Genomic DNA, 21035 nt, shown 5'->3' with positions numbered 1-21035 from the left:
CTTCTGGAAAAAAATCTATTAAAAATATAAACATAACTAAATATTTAAAACACACTTTCTTATCTTCACTTAATAAGATGAAGCAAAAAAAATTTCAAAGAAACGTAAAATAGTTTTGAGATTTTTTTAATGTTGAAAAATTTAAATATTTTAAATATATTATTTTCAATTTTATTTTTATAAAAATATAAAATATTTTATCTTTCATTTTTATAATAAAATATTTTTAATTTTATTTATAATTTTAAAATCAAACAAAAATTTTTTGAAATTAAGTTTGGAAAAAAATAAATTTTTCGGTTCAACATTTTTGAAAGAAAAATACTTTCTTATTATTTTTGCGAAAAACTGTATTAAAAATATAAATATTAATAACACCCGCACACAAAAAAAAAAAGTTGTCTGTACACGGGCGCCACCTATCTAGGGCCATGTTTTTCGAGCCGCTGAATACGAATTTCAAGTCAGTTTGGGCCGTCCAGCCTTGAATTTCGAGTAAATTGCAAAAAAATCCAAAAAATAGCGAAAATTCGATGTTATGAAAAAAAAAAAAAAATTAGATCCAAAGAAAGCTTAATTTTTATGTTTTTTGATCGTTACATACTAATTTCGATTGTACTTTAATCATAAACTTTTTTAATTCTAAAATATCCTTAAAAATTGCGAATATCGGAGATTGGGATTATTTTGGTATAAAAAATTTTGAGGATCCGGATTGACGAAGATTTTTATAATTTATTTTAGAAAAACACACTTTCTTGTCAATTTCGTAAAACACCCCTTCAGATTTTTTTCCTAATTGTTTTTCATTAATACTGAGTAATCCCTGAAAGTTGTACCATATAAGTTTTCAGGTTTTTTTTTAATTTTATGATAAAGATAGTTCAGAAAAAAAAATCCATGAAACTGTCATAATGTTCTTTGTTTTTTTAGTTTTCGGAATAAAATATACTTTCCAAAAAACAAAAATTCTTAAAATTTGTTCAGCTCAAATTTTTTGGAAAAAAGAACTTCTGGCCACACTTTTTCTTTTAGAATAAAATATACTTAAAAAAATTGTTGTTCACAATTAAAAGAAAAAGAAATTTTTGTAAAAAACTTAGATTTAAAAACAATTTTTTTTTAATAGTAGAGACTATGCTCAATAATCGCTGAAGATTTCATAGTGTTTTTTTAAGTTTTAGAATAATATATACTTAAAACTAATTTTTGCAAAAAAGTGTTTGGAAAAAAGTTTTTTTTGCTCAAACTTTTTTGGAAAAATTTGCCTGTTTTCATTTTTGGAAAAACCTCCTCACACTTTTTCTTACTTTTTCATTAAATACTAAGACTATACTCAGTAATCCATGAAGGTTTTGTAGTGTTTTTGGTTTTGATTTTAATTTATAGGATTAAATATATTTAAAAAAATTCATGTTCAAAATTAAAAAAAAAAATGGCTTTCTTAATATTTGTGTAAAACACTTGAAACTTCTTTTTAAATTTTTTTTTTTTTCATTAATAGCTTTAGAAAAAATATACTTAAAAATAATTTTCAGAAAAAATGTTTGGAAAAAAAATTTTTTTACGCGCATTTTTTTGGAAAATGTGTTTTTTTCATTTTCGAAAACAACTCCACTCAGTTTTTTTCTTACTTTTTTCATTGAATGCTAAAACTATACTTAGTAACCCTGAAGTTTTCATAGCGTTTTTTGTTTTGTTTTTAATTTTTAGAATTAAATATAATTAAAAATATTGTTGTAGTTCAGAATAAAAAAATATACTAATATCTTGTCACTTTTGTAGAACACTTTTTCTAATTTTTTTTAACAAATAGCTGAGACAATGCATCAGTATCTAATCTCTGAAGGCTTCATTGGGTTTTTTGTTTTCCTTTTAATTTTTAGCGCAAATATACTTATTTGTTTTTCAAAATTAAAAAAAAAGTTACTTTCTTACTTTTTTGTAAAACACTTAAATCAATTTTTTTTTTTTTTTTTGTTTAATAACACTGTGCTACAAAAAAAAAAACGAAATACACCTGACAAATTACACACTGTAGGTTGTTTATATGGTCGAATAATGCATACAAATATTTTTGTTATATTTTTTGTACCCTCCAATTTTTATTTATTTATAAAAAACCGTTTTTTCAGACTTTGCGCGGTAATCTACGGATATCTCAGTCATTTTTTCACCGATTTTCAATATTTTATATGTTTTGAAAAGGATATTGTCAGACCTTTCAAATGATGTACAACAAGTAATTATTCAAACTAGTTAGTTCTGATTTTTATTTGATTAAACCTGGAGAAACTGCTTTTTTTATCATTTTTTTAATTTTAACAATTTTTTATTGCATAATTTTACAACAAAATTAAAGATGTTTGTTAATATTCTTTGAGTGCATTTATTAACGAAGAAATTAGTGTATTACTTTCAATAATCGGACAAAAATTGCGTAAACTACGCTAGTTTTTCGTGGGGCCATCATGTGTATTGCAGTGTGTACAATGTATTGGTTTGGCAAAAGTAGAAGTCTTCTGGTCTGTGAATGACTTGATGATGCCAAACCATTGGGCTCGAAAATGGCAAACGATCTTGAAAACACTGACTAGATTTCCACTTTTTTAGTGATATGGAGCACGTGGAACATATATATTCTGGTTCATACCAGCGACTTTCACTATAATTGCGCTCAAAGTGAAGATTGTATGCTTCAACCACGATAGTATTTGTTTTTAATTCACGGCGATGTTGTTTATCAACAAATAAACCGCAAACGTAGCAGAAATTATTGCGTTTGTCACACATCTTTAACTAACTTATAAACAATTTTAACAAAAAAACACACTTGAGAAAAACGCGATTTTGGAAGAAGGAGATAAAAAGGTACTGCCAACCAAAGATTGGTCTAATAGCTGTTTCAGACTAAGGTGCGTAACATGAATATTTAATCTTTACTCCAAAAATATGTAGGCACTCTGTAAAAATAAATGAATATATGGAATAATACCGTTATTCTTCTTAGTATCAATAAACAACAACTTTTCATCGTGGTGTTTTTGTGTTTGTTTGTACCGTTACTTTGAGCACGAGTCAGAGCAATTCGTTACTACTTTTGCCGTTTCATAACTATAGAACGCATTAGGAATTGAAGCTTTAAAGTGCATTTATGTGTTCGCTGAGTAAAACTTTTAATTTAAATCGTTTTTTAAGTAAATAAATATCTATATGCCATGCGGTTCAAAACTTACCGAATTAGAGAGAGGCAAAATTACTGCGTGGGAGGAGGAGGGTCTCTGCGCCTCAGAAATCGCGCGAAAGTTATGTCGCAAAATTATGTAGAAACACGTAAACCTTTCATTTGTAATTTATGATAAATTGTCATTGTCACACATTTATTGTCAATACATAAAGAATGCAGTGATTTTTCCAAGTAAATAATCATTAAAGACAAAAACTATGGTTCCACAAATGGATAGATATTTAAGGCATTTTTTTCTATTAAGGAAAAACTAGCGTAGTTTACGCAATTTTTGTCCGATTATTGAAAGTAATACACTAATTTCTTCGTTAATAAATGCACTCAAAGAATATTAACAAACATCTTTAATTTTGTTGTAAAATTATGCAATAAAAAATTGTTAAAATTAAAAAAATGATAAAAAAAGCGCTTTCTCCAGGTTTAATCAAATAAAAATCAGAACTAACTAGTTTGAATAATTACTTGTTGTACATCATTTGAAAGGTCTGACAATATCCTTTTCAAAACATATAAAATATTGAAAATCGGTGAAAAAATGACTGAGATATCCGTAGATTACCGCGCAAAGTCTGAAAAAACGGTTTTTTATAAATAAATAAAAATTGGAGGGTACAAAAAATATAACAAAAATATTTTTATGCATTATTCGACCATATAAACAACCTACAGTGTGTAATTTATCAGGTGTATTTTCAGTGTTGCACCGTGTAATAGTTCCAAACTATGCTCAGTAATCTCTGAAAGTTTCATAGTGATTTTTTTAATGCTTAAGAATAAAATATATGTAAAAATAATTTTCACAAAAAGTGTTTGAAAAAAAAAATTTTTATTGAAAATTTTGTAGAAAAATTGCTGTTTTCATTTTTGAAAAAAACTCCTCTCAGTTTTTTTTACTTTTTTCATTAAATTAAAATTAAATGCTGAAACTCTACTAACCAGTTATTCCTAAAGGTTTTATAGTGTTTTTGGTTGTATTGTTAATTTTTGGGATTGAATATACTAAAAAAACAGTGTTGCTCAAAATTAAGAAAAAATATTTTCTTACCATTTTTGTAAAACAATTCAAACTTTTTTTTATATATATATATTTTTTTTTTCATTAATAGCTGAGACTATGCTCAGTAAACCATGAACGCTTCATGGTGGGATTCCCATAAATTTTCAAGTGATTTTCCCTTTTCCTTTTTACCATATCCCATAACGATAAGCTTTCATCCGCCACACTTAGATTCACCGCAGATTTTTGGGGAAAATGTTCATGTTCACACAATCTCATTGATGCTGATATCAGCATCCTTTAAGGATACTTCGCTCATAACGGACCCATTTCGTGGTCTAAGTGGCATCGCTATCTCTATGTGCGATGCTGCTGCCAAACCTTTTTGCTCTGTTTTGTCTAACCTGTTTGCACGTGGCATTTTGATCTAACTCTAAAGCTTTACTCTACAGCAGAAGCTGCTTGTTTGCCTTTTTTATATTCTTATATTCTTCTTAGAAAATATAAAACATTAAAACTGGTTATAATAAATCCACTTTCCCATATTCTATTTCATACATATAACAAAGCGGTTTGAATGGTAAGGACCTTTCGAGGCTATAAATATAAAGAAATTTTTGCTGCTTAATAAATATTTATTAAACACTTGATATTCAAGGTCGAAACCTTTTGCGTTAACATCAATTCCCGTATATATTTTTTTCGAATCAGAAAATTAATTTCTTTGATTTACTTTGTATTTTTGTTTTCATTATTTTTTGCTTAAAAGTAAACCTTATTTTAGTAATCCCTTTGCTGATTCGTGAAGTATGACCGAGATAAAAAAGAAAATAAATAAATTGCCTCGAATGCCTCGAAGCGACCAATGCATTTACAAGTATGGAAAAACCAGTTAATAAGCTTTTGCACAAAGGAAAGTAGGAAATATACCATAGACGCTCGTAAAGACCAACACAATAAAAACTCAAGGAGCCAGTGCAATGAGCACAAAACCTGAAAAAGGATCTAATTTTGTTTTGTATTAAGGTATGAAAAGCAAAGAAAAAAACAACAAATATAAGAGGGATAATAACTTGAATTGCAGGCAGCTGGGAAAAGTAATTATAATGAAGTAATTGATGTTTTATACTCCCATTTTTTTCTCTTTGTTTTCCCTTATAATTATGGAAAATGTTCGGAAAATATGGAAAGTACACATAAAACTTGAAACGAGGTAAATTAAATTTTTCTCTTTCAGCCTCCTTTCGAGGCAAAGAAATTTTAAAACACACAGTTCTTAAATCTACTTGAATGTGCCAAGCAATTCAAAAACTAAAGAAGTTGCGCAAAGTTGCGTTCATCACTGCAAAGAAGAAATCTTCCTGGCAAAAGCTGAAAGCTGAATATAAATGGTAGCGACTGCAAAGGCCAGAATACTAATCTCAGAAAGCTGTTGATACATTTGCCGACGCGATATAACAAACGCAAGTGCACAACTAGAGAGATAAAGATAAGGGGCCGCTGAGCTCAGAGTGTGTAAATGCAATATGCGCGTGTTACAGTAGCCACATTAAATGAAAATGTACATGTTAATGCTCCCTGTACATACTGTATAAACACACTCTTCCACAAAAGTCAGAGTACGAGTCAGTCAAAGTATGCGCTACTGAAAATTATATGCATCTTTAACAACTGGCAGTCTTACCTGGAAAATAATAATATGACTAGTAGTCGTAGTAGCAAAGACGACAACCTATTCTTGGACACTCGCTATTTACGTCCCACAAAAGTCTGTGTAGAGCTACAGTTTGGTCCAACTCTTATTTATTTATATAGGTATTATTTTTTTCCTTTTTTTATTATTTCCATTATAGATTACAATCACTTAATATTAACAATATGTGATTAGTGTGGGGGTTGGAATTAAAATGTAACTTCCCTTTGCAAAAGAGTGTTGTTGGCTTTACCGGTCTTTAGTTATAATTTTACTAACGTAACCTGGATTTCTATATTTGTATTAATATTAAAATACGTGCAAAATCTGTGTGCGTTCAGCGCTTTAATCTAGTTTGTTCAAGTTTCATTCACCGTAAAAAAATTACCAATATAGAAAAATAAATTGCAGAAATTACTCGATATACTAGAAAAACGTACGAATTAAAAAAGAAAAACTAAACATATTGCAAATAAATGAAGAAAGCACAAAGGATTGATGCGGCCGCCGTAGCCGAATGGGTTGGTGCGTTCAGAATTCACAGAGAGAACGTTGGTTCGAATCTCGGTTAAACACCAAAAGTAAGAAAAACATTTTTCTAATAGCGGTCGCCCCTCGGCAGGCAATGGCAAACCTCGAAGTGTATTTCTGCCATGAAAAAGCTCTTCACAAAAATATCTGCCGTTCGGAGTCGGCTTGAAAGTGTAGGTCCCTCCATTTGTGGAACAACATCAAGGCGCACACCACAAATAGGAGGAGGAGCTCGGCCAAACACCCAGAAAGCAGAAAGGGTGTGCGCGCCAATTATTTATACCTATATACCTATATATATAAAGGAAAAAAATTTAGAAAATAAAGGCGTCACAAAGAAAAAATGGAAATGCAGCAAAACAAGCTGAGCCTCAAATACAAAAAATAGGTTTAGAATTAAATACTTTTGTTCGTATGCATTGTCTACTCCAAAATCATATTCAGTTTCGTTGCAAATTGCGCTTGTTAACAATAGAGTGGGGAGGTAAGAAAAATCACTTTGCAGTTTTTGAATTACCTAAGTGTGGCAAAAGTGCAGGAGACATTTACGAATTGCTAAAAAAACTGAATATTTCGAGGATGTTTGCGTATCGCACGATTAATCGTTTTTCCCAAACGTCTGAAGTGACAGAATGAAAAAGAAGTGGTCGTCCTCGCGTGGTTCGAATCAGTACAGTCAAGGCCGTTCGAAAAAGAATTCGCAGAAGTCCGCTTAAAAAGCAGAAAATCATACCCAGGGAAATGAAGGCTTTCCGTCGCTCAACTGGTCATCTTTTAGCAACACACTTGAAGAAAACTAGACTCGACAGATGTAAGCGGCTTCTTCGCTGGGCTGCGGTTAACGGCCATGAAAATATTCTTTTCTAGAAGAAAATGCTTACTGTTGAAGAAGTTTTCAATAAGCAAAATAACAAAATCTATGCTAAAATTTCCAAAGACGCAAAAAATGTTGTTCCACGGGTTTAGCGTGGCCATCATCCAGCCTGCGTAATGGTTTGGTGGGAGTGTCTTGTAAAGATGTTACATCTCTTAAATTCTGCGAAAAATGGAGGATGTCTTAGAAGCCGTGGTGAAGTAGTTGAGCAGTACTCTCTTCAATGGAGAGTGTTGGATCTTGCAGCAAGATTCCGCTCCAGCCTATAAACGCAAAAACTACTCAGCAGTGGTTGAAAAGCTATATTCCTGGGTTCAGAGCCGCAGAAGATTGACCGTTTGTAAGTCCAGATTTGAATCCATTGAACTACATTGATCTCACAGATATTTAAAGAATCTTAAACAATCTTTGATTAGAGCACGACTAAGTATTATACGTTGCCTCAAATCTCAGAAACACTGTTAGTTGGTGCACGAATGAGTTACTACGACAGAAGATTTAATTCTATTTCTGAGCCTTACTAGAGCTCTCGACCGCATCGCCTTCTTTATATTGGGTTGGGAAATAAGTTCATAGCGGATTTATCGCAGATTTTTATGTAAACAAAAAATAATAATTATATCAATAAGTTAATCAAATATATATTCGCCGTTGCTGTTTACAATCTCTTTCCATCTATCGACCAATTTCTTGATGTCGTTCCAACAAAAATCGCTTGATATAGTGGCAAAGAAGTTGTTGAGCCAGTTTTCAGTTTTTAAGCACCTCTTTGTTATCAAAGGAAACGCAATTCATATGGTTTAACAAGGAGCGAAAAAGATGGTAATCGGTCGGTGCAAGGTCCGGAGAATACGGCGTGAGGCACCCAGGCTCCGAATTTTTCGGTAAATCCCATTGAATGAAGTTGATTGAGAATCGTTTTATGATCGCAGTTCATTTTTTCCACCACTTCACGGCTGGTGTGGCGACCGTTCCCTTTTAAAAGTGATTTGAGACGTTCTTCATCGAATACAAGAGGCCTTCCGCTGCGGGACGTGTCATCGACGTCAAAGTCGCCATTTTTGAACTTTGCAAACCATTTCCGTGCTGTAGACTCGCCTCTGACCACTTCTCTATACACTTCGTAAATGTCTTGGGCTGCTTCGACAGCTTTTTGACCTCGATGAAAAGCAAAGAATAGCAAGTGTCGAAAATGTTCAATTTTGCTTCCTAGGTATTCCATTTCTAAGCCTCGTAATAATAAAAATGTAAATAACTCAAAAATACAATTAACACAGTTTTGTAGAGCAGAAAGAAGTCTATCGCATGAATACTTACCCTTTGCCAAACAGCGAAGAAATCGTTGTAAAATAAAAAATATATAAAAACGCTACGAACTTATTCCTCCACCCAATAGTACTTTGGAAAGTGTACCCAAAACACATTTATTGATATTTTAGCTCCGACTTTTTAAAGTTGAGATTTGACAAAAAAGTTCTACTTCTCTTTATATCTTTGCGAAAAATTCTCACAACCACTGGTTCTTGTAGCAAAAGTTTGGTAACCAGTGTTAGGAATTTTAAGTTTGTAAAAAGTTCCAAACAGAGCGCTTTTAAAAAATTTAAAATAATGTAATATATATTATTATACTTTTTATTATTTTATTTATTTATATAGAAATTAATAATTTAAATATCCATCATAGAAAGAAGTTTTAAGACCTTTAAAATATCGCAGTTTTATAACTTTTTACGTATTTTTTCAGGTGCACTCTGAATTTTGACTTGATTACTAAAATACAGGCACAATTTTTTGTTAGCTGAATAAAATTTTTGCTTTGTTTCAAGAGACTTTAAAAGTATAATTTTTATTTTAGTAGAAGTTTTAAAAAACTTGTATTAATGTTATTTTCCTTAACTTTCAATCTGCACCTTTACTTGTGCAGAATACTGTATGAAATGGGCTCATACAATGTGTGCTTGTCGCCCTTGCTGCTTACTTCAATTCCATGCGTGTCTGATTATCCTTTGTATCTTGTTATCTCGCTGCTATAGTACTTCCATGGTGTTGCATCCAATGAAAGGAAAAAAATTAACAATTTCTTTTGTCATTAAAATGTAACCGTAGTAGCAAATGTTGTCCTACTGCGTACGTAACTAATGTTTACTATGTTTTATTATAATTAAGATGTTATGTTTGTATGTAAGTGCAAGTAAAGATTGTCTGATATAGGCCTGCTGGTAGTAAAATACTGAATAAGGAGTCAAAGGAAAGAGAAACTCAGGGAAGCAAAATTAATTTGCCAAACATATTACATAGATAATTAATTCATATGCTTTAAATGGCATGCCATGCAATGCTTTGCTATAAGTTCTGGGTCTTGTTTAGCCAATGAACCGCTGCTACACACGCCTGCAAGGGCTCAATAAACTAAAAGTAAAACTGTAATAAATTTAATAATATTTTAGTTCCTACAGGAATGAAATGTGTCCACTAACTTTTTTTTTTATATTACGAGGGTTGCTAATCAAGTTTTGATATAGACAAGTGAACAAATAAATCAATTAAAAAAATGTTTCATGAGCATTGTAAACCGTGACACTGGGACAGAGTGATGCGATACCTGGAGATGATATCTACATTTTCACTGATGGCCAAGCGGCGATAAAGTCCCTCGCAAAACCACCGACAACCTCCAAGGTAGCCATGAAATGCCGCGCATCTCTTACCGAGATGGCTGAGTCATTTCACCTAATGATAACATGGGTTCCTGGCCATTGTGACATTGAGAGGAACTGCAGAGCTGATGAACTAGCGAAAATCGGTACCAAATTGATTGATGAGTACATAGACTATATTATAGGTATACCCTTGCAAACATGTAAACTACGTATCCGCGAGGAAATGGTAAGAGTAGCGAATGAAAGATGGCGTCATGAAGCCACTTGAAAAATCGCCCGACAGCTCTCAATGCAAAACGCGCGGAACTTCTACTAAGAAGAGATAAGCACAGTCTTAACACCCTGATTTCAGTTATTACGGGGCACTGCCTAAACGGTATGCACGCTCAGAGAACGGGTGTGCAAACACTTGACTTCTGCAGAAGTTGTGTAGATAAGGAAGGCGATGAGACGATCCCGCACCTTCTGTGCGGCTGTCCTGCTCTATTCAGACGTAGACTCGCCATTTTGGGCGGGCAATTCTTTAATGAATTAGAACATCTCGGCTCTGTCGACATTAAAGATCTTACGAAATTTTTGAAAAGTGCACATTGGTTTCTGGAGCGATAAGGGCTAGTTCTCCTGAGTGTTTCTTACAGTGGACACCAGTTTGCAGCCCAGAATCAATAAGAACGGGCCCTGACTTGCATTAGCCTAACACAAATCACAAATCATTATTCAGGTCATATATACCAAAGATTTTTTCCATGCTGAATATGAAGCTGATTGAAAGTGTAAAAAAATTTAAATTCAACATCTCAAAGCCACCACAGCCGAATGGGTTTTTAGACCCGCGTCTTTAAACCCACCATTCGGAGCCACTCAACCTATCTCAGTAAATTCGACTTCCTGACTATGCCAGCGTGTTCCAGGCAGAACTTTTAGTGATCAGAGAAGCATGCAAATCACTAAAACTCTACAAGGAAATTGCTGCAAGAGTAGCTATCTTCTCAGAGAGTCAAGCATCTATCAAGGCCTTAGACTCTAACTCCATTTCATCCAAATTAGTCTTACAGTGTAGAGAGGAACTAAAATTGCTTAGTCATTGGCTTGAAATTACTCTGATATGGCTTCCCAGGCATAGGAACATACGGGGTAATGAGATAACGGATGAGCTAGCAAGAAAAGGTTCGACACTAGACATAGCAGAGGCGGTGGCAATCTCCACCCCACTCAACACAATAAAAGCATCTATTGTTTTACACTATCATGCTTTAGACGAAAGAAGATGGAAGCAATTAACTACATGTATTACAACAAAAAAAAAATGGCCGTCGTATAAAATCCAAAGGACGAATGACCTGTTTGGTTGCTCTCGACCAAACATTTCACGCATCACTGCAACCCTTACAGGTCATTGGAAAGTAGGGGATCATGCAGCCAGACTCAACCTCCGCTTCAATCCTATCTGCAGAAGCTGTCAAGCAGAAGGGCTGAAGGGAAGTCTTTTCCACTACTTATGTGAATGTCCAGGACTAGCTCCTTTCTTACACCAAATTAATGATATCTCAGACATCGAGATAAAGAATTTGCTGCAATACTTGGACCTCACTAAATGGATCTGACTTAATAAAAACAAAAACAGCAACAAAAAAAAAAACAAAAAAGAAACAAAAACAAGACATCATCACACGAGGACAGTGCTAGCAAAACGGTGCTGGTCACTAATTAGGATAATTTCAGTGGAAATATTCAACCAATTCAACAACAACAACAACAAGACCTCCAAATATTTCTTTCTGGTTTTACTTCCTAGTTTCACCTATTCTTTCAATTTTCTCAATAAACGACTTTCATTTATAGACTTGTGAGTGTTGATGTCGAAACAAAATTTTTTTTTTTTTAATTAAATTAAATTTTTTTTTCAAATACAAATTTTTTCAAACCACATTTTTTTCGAAAAAAGTTGAAAAAACTCATAGAAAAAACCTTAAAAAACATTTATAAATTTTTTCCCCAAAAGTATTTTTTTCTCGAAAAATGCTCAAAAAATCTTATAATTTAAATTGCTAATTTAAACTGCCACTAAGGCCTTTAAAGATTTAGTTTTTTAGTTTTATTTTCTGGTTTAACCTTTGCTTTAAATATTCTCAGTAAACAACTTTCATTTATAGACTTGTGAGTGTTCATTTTTTAAGCCGGGTCCAGTATGCGACGTGGTTCGACAGTGCGAGATGACCACCCAGATCATGCCAGTTAAATTTTTTTTAATTTTTTATTTAATTTCTTTTTTATATTTTAAATATTTTTTTTCAAATATTTTTTTTTTATTGTTATTATTATTATTATTTTTTTTTTTTTTTTTTTGTAGTCGAAATTCGGAACCAGATCTATGCCAATACGTGGCCGAAAATTTCAAAGAATCAGCATTACGAATGTGCATTTTGTGTACTTTATGCGTACCCTCATGTCAACACTCTTTGTCGCCATAACTAAGAACATCAATATTTTTCAAATAAAGTTGGTTTTTTTTTTGTTTTTTAGTTTCAGTGGAGTAACCTAAAGGTGACAAATCCATTGAAGTCGCAAAAAATTGTGAAACGATTTTTTAGCGCCTCTTCAGCCATTTTCTCTTATTCCACTCAAAGATATAATTTATTACATGCACATATTTTCTATTGTAGCTAAGTGGGTTAAGTTTTCTTCCATTTAATTTTATATTTTTTATTTATTTATTCCGCGAAAAATATAAATAATGCCTTTAATGTTTTTCTGTCTGCGAAACGATTAGGAAATGATTTCGGAGTGTGGGGATGAAATCATAGAAAATTGGTGCATCAATCTTTTTCAGTCAGACAGACATGCACTTAGCAGAGTGCTGTAAGTTTTCCAGTAGTCATTGCAACTGCTTGCGAAATTCAAGGAAGGAAACAGAAAACTATTTGACACGCGTATCTGTGAATGTGAGATTTCATAGTCATTTAACTACGTGAAAGACATCACTGTGACAAAAGCAAGAAAAAAGTTACAAAGCAGTAGTTTAGTTTTTCTATATCTTCTTCTTGGTTTTTGTTTTCGCACGAGACTGGCAAACTTGCAAGTTGCGTTTCTCTTTTAAAGCGATGGCTTTGTTTTTTAAGTCTTTTATTTAATGCAAAGAGATAACAGTTACTTTGCTTCAAGGCTAGCGCTTGAGTACTTATTTTTATTTTTTGGAAAAATTAGAGCTTTGTGTTTACCAAATTTTTGTGTCGCAGCAGCGCCATGCCAAATAGTTAGAAACCTTGAGAATTGTTGAAAAATTTGAAAGATGCTAGAATCGCAAGCTCATTTTTATCAATGCAGGCTTATCAGTATAAAACTCAGTAACTGTTGCCGTGCTTGGAGTGTCGTAATTTTGAAAAAAATAAGATTTCTATTTGTTCAATTAAAATTTGTGCTGTGGGTTGTTCAGGTGGGATTTTGATGAGAAATGTATAATTTATTGAAAAATTGTGAAGTAATATTTCATAAATATGTCCTTATATATATATATGAGTATGCATGTATGCATGTATTTTACTAGTACTACCTAGAATTCAGCTCCTAAGCATATCCTAGCACAAAACTGTAACAATTCCGCACCCAAAATAAAGCCCCCAACTAAGAGCTGGAGACGGTATCTTATAAAAGAAGCAGAAAGTATTCATAAGCATCAAACATTTATTTAAACACATATTTGTTTTTTTTTTTTTTGATTTCTAGTGTTTCTAATTCTTCTCCCACCGTCGTTCCTTTACGCACAAACTGGGTCAAGCGCATTCGCTTTTCATCAGGAGCTGCGCTCGAATAGAAGTTTTCTTTTACTTTCGCCTTTGTCGCTCTTAACATCATTGAAATGCGAAATAAGCGCATTTCAAATATACTTTATGCACACATCTACATATCTATATACATACATACATACATACATAGCGATATGCGTACAGCAAGGGCACTTCTTAAAATGTTACGAAATGCTGCTAAAAATAAAATCTAGAAATATAAAATGCGCGCTTTGGAAATGCATCGAAATTAATGATGTGTATGGAATAATTTTAGCTGCTTTGCTTTTGATAACTTAAGAATTTACTGCTGTACTCGAAATGTAGCGAGAAGAGAAAGTTGCTGCTCGTGCAAGCAAAGCATTTTCTACTTTTGAGCTACTTTAATATTCGATACTTGAGGATTTTTAGAGCAAAAGATGAAAAATTAAATTTTCAGAGGAATTTTCAATAAAGGAAGTTGTGATAGTTGCAAATAAATTCATTCCTAAACATTTAATCGCGGAGGAGCTGGCTAGGAGGGAAATTTATTTGAAACCAGTCAATTTTGCCCAATATATGGGCATCCCTTTATCGTCAAACAAACACTAACTTCTGACCATTGGCCACAATATCAGTTGCTATTTTGGCTGCATGAACTGTATCGATATCGATAACTATTTCTTGAGAGCTGAGAATGGCTAACTGTGTTGTCATTTCTGTCCACTAAATCGAAGTTTATAAAGGACCGGCGGCATCATAGGTCCTTATTTCTTTCGAAAGCTGCCGCTACGATAAGTCATGAGTGCTATCGAGCCATGCTGACTGAATTTCTGTTTCCAAAAATTAATCAGCTAAAACACGACGACTTATACTCTTTTTTTGGGTGTTTGGGTGTTATATAAACATCGACGACGTTTGGTTCCAACAAGACAGTGCAACCTGCCATACAACGTGCTTAATAAACGATTTATGGGAGTGATCGAATAGAATGTATAACTCGTAGCCGCGACGGACATATGCCGGATATCATATCCTTAAAATAAATGCCATGAAATTATCTACCAGATTGCATTTGTATTATCCTCAAGTTCTCAAGCTCTTAAAAAACCACCCGATATTTCTATCAGGAAATGATTTATAACACTGGCAACATATTTTCACAAACTTTTTATGCAGCTCCGCGAGTTCTCCATGAGACTCTTGTCTAGCCTTGAATTACTTGTAGTTCATGTTTCTCTACTGACAATTCTCTTTTAACACATGGGCTGAAAAGTCCCGGGCTTAATACATAGGCGGCACTAGTTTTATTGCATTCACCCTTTTTTCAGTTAGTACTAACCTTAAAACGACAGCTGTTCAAATTTCATGATATTCTATTCATTAGTTCGTGAGTTATTTTGCTAAGAGTGACGCTGCTTTTGTTATTTTCAAGCCAATGGATCAAAAAGAATTTCGTGCTTCTAGATGGGGAAAAAACCGTTCGAGCAAAGAAATGACTTGAAAAGTGTCATGGAGACTCCGCTCCATAAGAAACAACAATAAAACGATGGTTTGCTGACCTCAAACGTGGTCGTAGAGACACCAATGATGCACAACGCAGTGGATGTCCAAATGAGGCGGTAACACCTCAAAACATCCAAAAAATACACAAAATCCTTTGAACGAGCGAAAAGTGAAGTTGCGTGAGTTAGCTGGTAGCGTAGAGACATCAAAAGACTGGTTGGCTTTCTAATAGATGAGCATTTGGCTATGAGAAAGCTCTGTTCAAATTGGGTGCCCGTTGTTGATGATTCTAAGCAGTGTTTGGCCATATTTAAACGTAATAAATCGCAACTTTTGCGTCGATATGTGACAATGGATGAATCACGGATACAGCCCTTCACTCTGGAATCAAAACGATCGTCATCTGAGTGGACAGCAACTAGTGAACCTTGTCCAAAAGACCCGAAAGTACAATAATCGGCTGGAAAGGTTCTGGCCTTGGTATTTTGGGATGTGCGTGGTATAATATTCATCGCCTATTTTGAGAAGGAAAGCAACAACAACAGTGAATATTACTTATATATGGGGTTATTGGAGTGTTTGAAGGCCGAAATTGCAAAGAAACGTTCGGATATGAAAAAGAAAAAAGACTTGTTGCATCAAGACAATGCACCGTGCCCCAAGACAAAGAAAACAAAGGCAAAACTACATAAATTGAACTTGGAATTCCTCCCACAGCCACCGTATTCAGTATTCGCCAAATTTGGCTCCCAGCGACTGCTGGATGTTCGCAGACTTAAAAAAATGCTCGTGGGTAACAAATTTCGGTCGAATCAAGAGTCTATCGCTGAAACTGAAGCCTCTTTTCAGGTAAAAGATAAATCGTTCTGCAAAAGCAGTATTGAAATGTTAGAGCGGCCCTGAAACGACGCCGTTGTTCTCGATAGAAATTTCGATGATGAGTAAAGCGACTTTTGTACAAAAAAAAATGCGTTTGTTTTGTTAGGCCCGGGACTTTTCTGCCCATGTATGCAGAAAATATGAAGTGGCTTCTTGAAAAGCTTCCTAAGAAGGGTTTAAAGAATTGTATCTTTCTGAATGAAAAGAAATTTTAACTAATTTTGCATATACACATAATTGATCATAAAGGGTTTTCCAATAGCAGGTGTTATTTTGACTAGCCCGCTATTTCGGTGGATGTGGAGCTGTGTTTTGAAGCTGTCATTTTTTGATATTTGACAAGTAGAAACTAAGCCATTAATAAACATGGAAAGATACAGGCTTAAACAATGCATAGAAATTATTGAAATTCACTATAAAAATGGTGAACATTTGGCAGAGACGGTTCGTAAAGCTCGAACATTTTTGGGTCATCGTGAAGCACCGCAATACAGAAATTGGTGAAAAAATTGGAGCTGTTGGGACAAATTAGTGATGTGGAGAATAAAACCCGTGCATGTCACTCAAGAACAGCCGAAAATATTGTTGTTGTAGTCGAAAGTGTTGAAGGAAACCTAGGTTTGTCCATTCCTAGTCGTTTTTTGGAATTAGGCATTTCACAAACATCATTACCCGGTATTTTGCTTAAAGATTTGGGTATTAAGGTTTATAAAGTCCAGTTAACACAAGTACTCAAACCGGCCGATCATCAAAAACGTCGTACCTTTTCTGATTGGGTCGTTGAAATGCATGCAAATGATCCGGAATTGGAATTCCATCGAAAAATCATCTTGAGTCATGAGGCCCATTTTCACCTTGGTGGCTTCGACTACATTGTCGTATCTGGGGCGCAGAAAATCCAAGAGTTATTGTTGAAAAGCCGCTCTATCCTCAACGTGTGACAGTTTGGTGCGGTTTATGGTCCGGCGGAGTCATTGAACCTTACTCTTTTGAAAATGAAGCTGGGACAACAGTTACGGTGAATGGATTGCGCTACCGAGAGATGATTAACAATTTTTTATGACCGGAATTGGATGGTAGTGATCTGGACAACGTTTGTTTTCAACAAGACGGCGCTACGTGCCACACAAGCAACGAAACCATTTACCTTCTACGGGAAAAACTCCTCTTATTGGAAAAACCTGTACAATTCATTAAATAAAAAAAAACTTATTTTCAGTGTTGGAAATGTTTATTTTGACCTCTAAGCGCTCCACTGCTTGTCTATTTGTATACTGCAGCTGTCTAGTTCAGAAGGGTGAAATATGATTAACGTACAGCGCTATTTGCAAAAATTATAAATCTTGATATGGGGTGATTAATTTTGCGCCCCTCTGTATATATGTATGTATTATACAATATTATATTTTTTTTTTTCAAGAGGAGCCCTCATATTTAATAATACTTTTTAACTTTGACATTTTCCACCTATAAATTATTTTTGTGTGTTTCTGTCATTTCAGGGTCTCTGTGTTGCCACATTCTTCTGCTTCTTCAACGGCGAAGTTATTGCCCAGGTGAAGCGCAAATGGCGCATGGTTTGCTTCAGTAATAGGGCTCGTGCAAATTCCTACACAGCCACTCAGGTCTCGGTAAGATTTTGTTGGCTTTGTATGCATTTTCGCTTATTCTAAAATTCTTCAGCGTGGCGTTTTTCACTTAGCTTTATAATGCATTTGTAAATTTGTAAATAAGCTTTTGTACTTGTTTTTGTTACTATGTAAAGCAATTTTCTGTATATACTCGTATTTATAGTTATATATGTGCTTATGTGTTTGCTTCATAAGTAGTAAATATTTAAAAAAATTTTCGCTGCGTTTGAGATATATTCATACAGTACACTAGCATTAGGTTAGCACTGGGATTTAATGAAAAGTTTTGACAATTTATTTGTTCCTAGTAGTTGTAATAGTTTTGATATAAAAATGTAGTTTTTAAAAACCTTATAAATACAGTTTCTAGCTTTGTGCAAGTTTAAAAAACAACCAGAAAGGTTTCAAAAAATTTTTTTTTTATTCTGAATTTTTAGAAAAATCTTCGGTATGCAGTTTTACAGCCCATTAAGTTTTAAGATGTGCACTTTAATAAAGTGTAAATATCAAGTGGTTCAAAAATTGCATTGATTTAATTTTTTATTTTTTTTTTACGGGCTGGGTATTTTCTACCGTATAAAAAAAGTCGAACATCCGGCGTATAAGAAAATTCTCAATATCGCCGTTAAAAAACTAATTGTTAAAAATCAATGTGATTTTTGAGCTCCTTCAAACTTACTTTTTAGTGACTTTTTCTGAGAATTCTAATATTCTAACACTAGGTTGTTCAATAAGTTTTCCGGTTCGATAAGAAAAACACAATTTTATGGTAAGTATAGTATCTCAGAACATCAATAGAGTGATTCCGACAAGATTCCAATTTATGTAGTCCATCTCTGAAGTGAGAATTTGGAAGGCTTCCAAAATACGCTTTCACAGGTCTTTGACCTCATTGGTTGATGGAAATCGCTTTGTGTAAGTCTGGAAACAGATGCACGTCGCTAGGGACCAAACTTGGTGAATACGGTCGATGCTCCAACAATTCGAACTTAAATTCATGGATTTTAGCCATAGCAAATATGCTCTTGCATTATTATAATGAAAAAAAATTGTTTCCCACGAATTATTTCCTTCAGCCGGTCTAAAGGTTACAATAATATTCAGAACTTAATGTTTTACCAACTTGCAAGTAATCCACGACAAAATTCCTTTCGCATCCCAAAAAACTGTTGCTAACACCTTCCAAGAACCTGTGAAACTCTCTTATTTTTATTTGAGGTGATAGACCCCAATCTCATCCGTAGTGTTGAACCGATGCACAAAATTCACTTTATCCTTTCGAAAACGTTTTAATTGAATTCATATGAAGAGTGTACCAACACTTCAAAAAAAAGTTAGACTAGTACCAACTCCCTGATCGAACCACAAAACTTATTGAACAACCTGGTAGTTCGATTATCGCGCACAGTGCCCGTTGCGCAGTATCCATTCCACCGACGCAACAATCTATAACTGACAAAAAAGTTAGCGATCGGCACATTGTGCTTCTCTGGATGTTCAAGACTTTTTCTCCACGGCTATAATCATTACCGAATTTAGTAGCTGCATCATCATAAGGCATTGCATTGGCAATGTACTCTGCCATACTAAGCGTCTTATTTATGCTCAGAACTCTAATCTGCCGAATGGACATTTAAATACCCCTGTAATTTTGCAAGACAACTTCTATGTCTTACGGAAACGCACTGACAAAATTTCAATAAAATCTCACGACGGCATCTATGAGCAGGATTTAATGCGTTAAAAAGTTTGAATGTTTTACGAAATTTTGTGAATTATTTTTAAACCTGCACAATTGCTAACACTTACATTACATTTCGGCTTTGCCTACTTGGTGCTTGGTAATACATGGCGTATGAGCAACAAAATGTATTGTGCGCCTTACTGTTCTCTCTGCATGTCATATTAGTTGCATAATAACCAACTTTTAACTTAGGCAAGTATGCGTACTTGTATAATAATTTAATTATGTTTATCTTGCGTGAATAATAGTTTTTCAACTTTATTCATGCAGCTGAATATAAGTAGGCAGGGGGCGCCATCAAGGCTTTGGGTGGTTTCAACATTGAATATCTCTTTCATTGTTCAGCCTATTTTGGTAAATGTGCGCACGTTGCTGAAACGAGGCTTAGTAGATGCTAACTAAGAATCAATACGCAGCAGAAACGCGCTGAAAATGTTAATCTTTACATTGAAATCAATCGTTCTACTATTAAAACTGTAACATGGGGATGTCCAAAGGAAATTTAGGATGAAATTCCTTATATGCAGGTAATGCAATTCATAGTTTGATGAAGAATTTTTCGTACGCGTTTCATTTGACCGCGACGTCTCAGTAAATGCTGCTTGGTGAAGCTTGGAATTTACGGTTTTTGACAAGTGTTTTCTACTTCACATCATTAAAAAAGTTGTAAGGAAATTATTTTGTACAGGGTCCAGCACTTGAAGTGTAACGAATTAAAAGGGCCATAAATTTTGTTTGGCAAATTTCTTTTATTTAATTCAAAGTACAAAATGTGCGAAAATAATACAAAATTAAAAATCAATTTACTTTTGCTCGATATGACCACCTTTTTCCTTGACTATGGCCTTGAGATGGTCCAGAAATGAATCGCCAGCAGCCCGAATGTGACTTGCAAGTATTTTTGTCCACTCGCGGACAATGGCTTTTTTCAACATCTCGAGACTGGTGAACCTTTTAGTTCGGACCTTGTTCTCCAAAATAGCTCAAAGAGAATAACCCATCGGATGCGCGTCTGGTAAATTTGAGAGCCCTTGTGTGGACGTTATGAAGTTCGGAACGTTGTTTTTTAGTTATTCTTAATTCACTCAAGCTTTGTAAAACAGGGCCTGTTGAAACGTCCATGGTCTGCCACCGAAATTTTTATCTACCCACGGCTTCAAAGCAAGCTCCAGAATACTTTCCCGATAATATTTCGCATTTACTTTGACGTACGATATGACCACCTTTTTCCTTGACTATGGCCTTGAGATGGTCCAGAAATGAATCGCCAGCAGCCCGAATGTGACTTGCAAGTATTTTTGTCCACTCGCGGACAATGGCTTTTTTCAACATCTCGAGACTGGTGAACCTTTTAGTTCGGACCTTGTTCTCCAAAATAGCTCAAAGAGAATAACCCATCGGATGCGCGTCTGGTAAATTTGAGAGCCCTTGTGTGGACGTTATGAAGTTCGGAACGTTGTTTTTTAGTTATTCTTAATTCACTCGAGCTTTGTAAAACAGGGCCTGTTGAAA

General features: G+C 34.1%; 1 protein-coding gene across 1 annotated transcript in view; it reads left to right on the top strand.

The window, feature by feature from the left end:
* Window positions 1-21035, top strand: part of LOC128867418 (calcitonin gene-related peptide type 1 receptor) — a 95896-nt gene that overhangs the window by 68346 nt on the left and 6515 nt on the right. Inside the window, 1 exon segment of the mRNA XM_054108609.1 lies at window positions 17651-17779. Within this exon segment, the coding sequence (XP_053964584.1) occupies window positions 17651-17779 (129 nt within the window).

This window comes from Anastrepha ludens, chromosome 6 (genome assembly GCF_028408465.1).
Source record: "Anastrepha ludens isolate Willacy chromosome 6, idAnaLude1.1, whole genome shotgun sequence".
NCBI classification, from domain to species: domain Eukaryota; kingdom Metazoa; phylum Arthropoda; class Insecta; order Diptera; family Tephritidae; genus Anastrepha; species Anastrepha ludens.
This window is presented reverse-complemented; position numbering and strand designations above follow the sequence as displayed.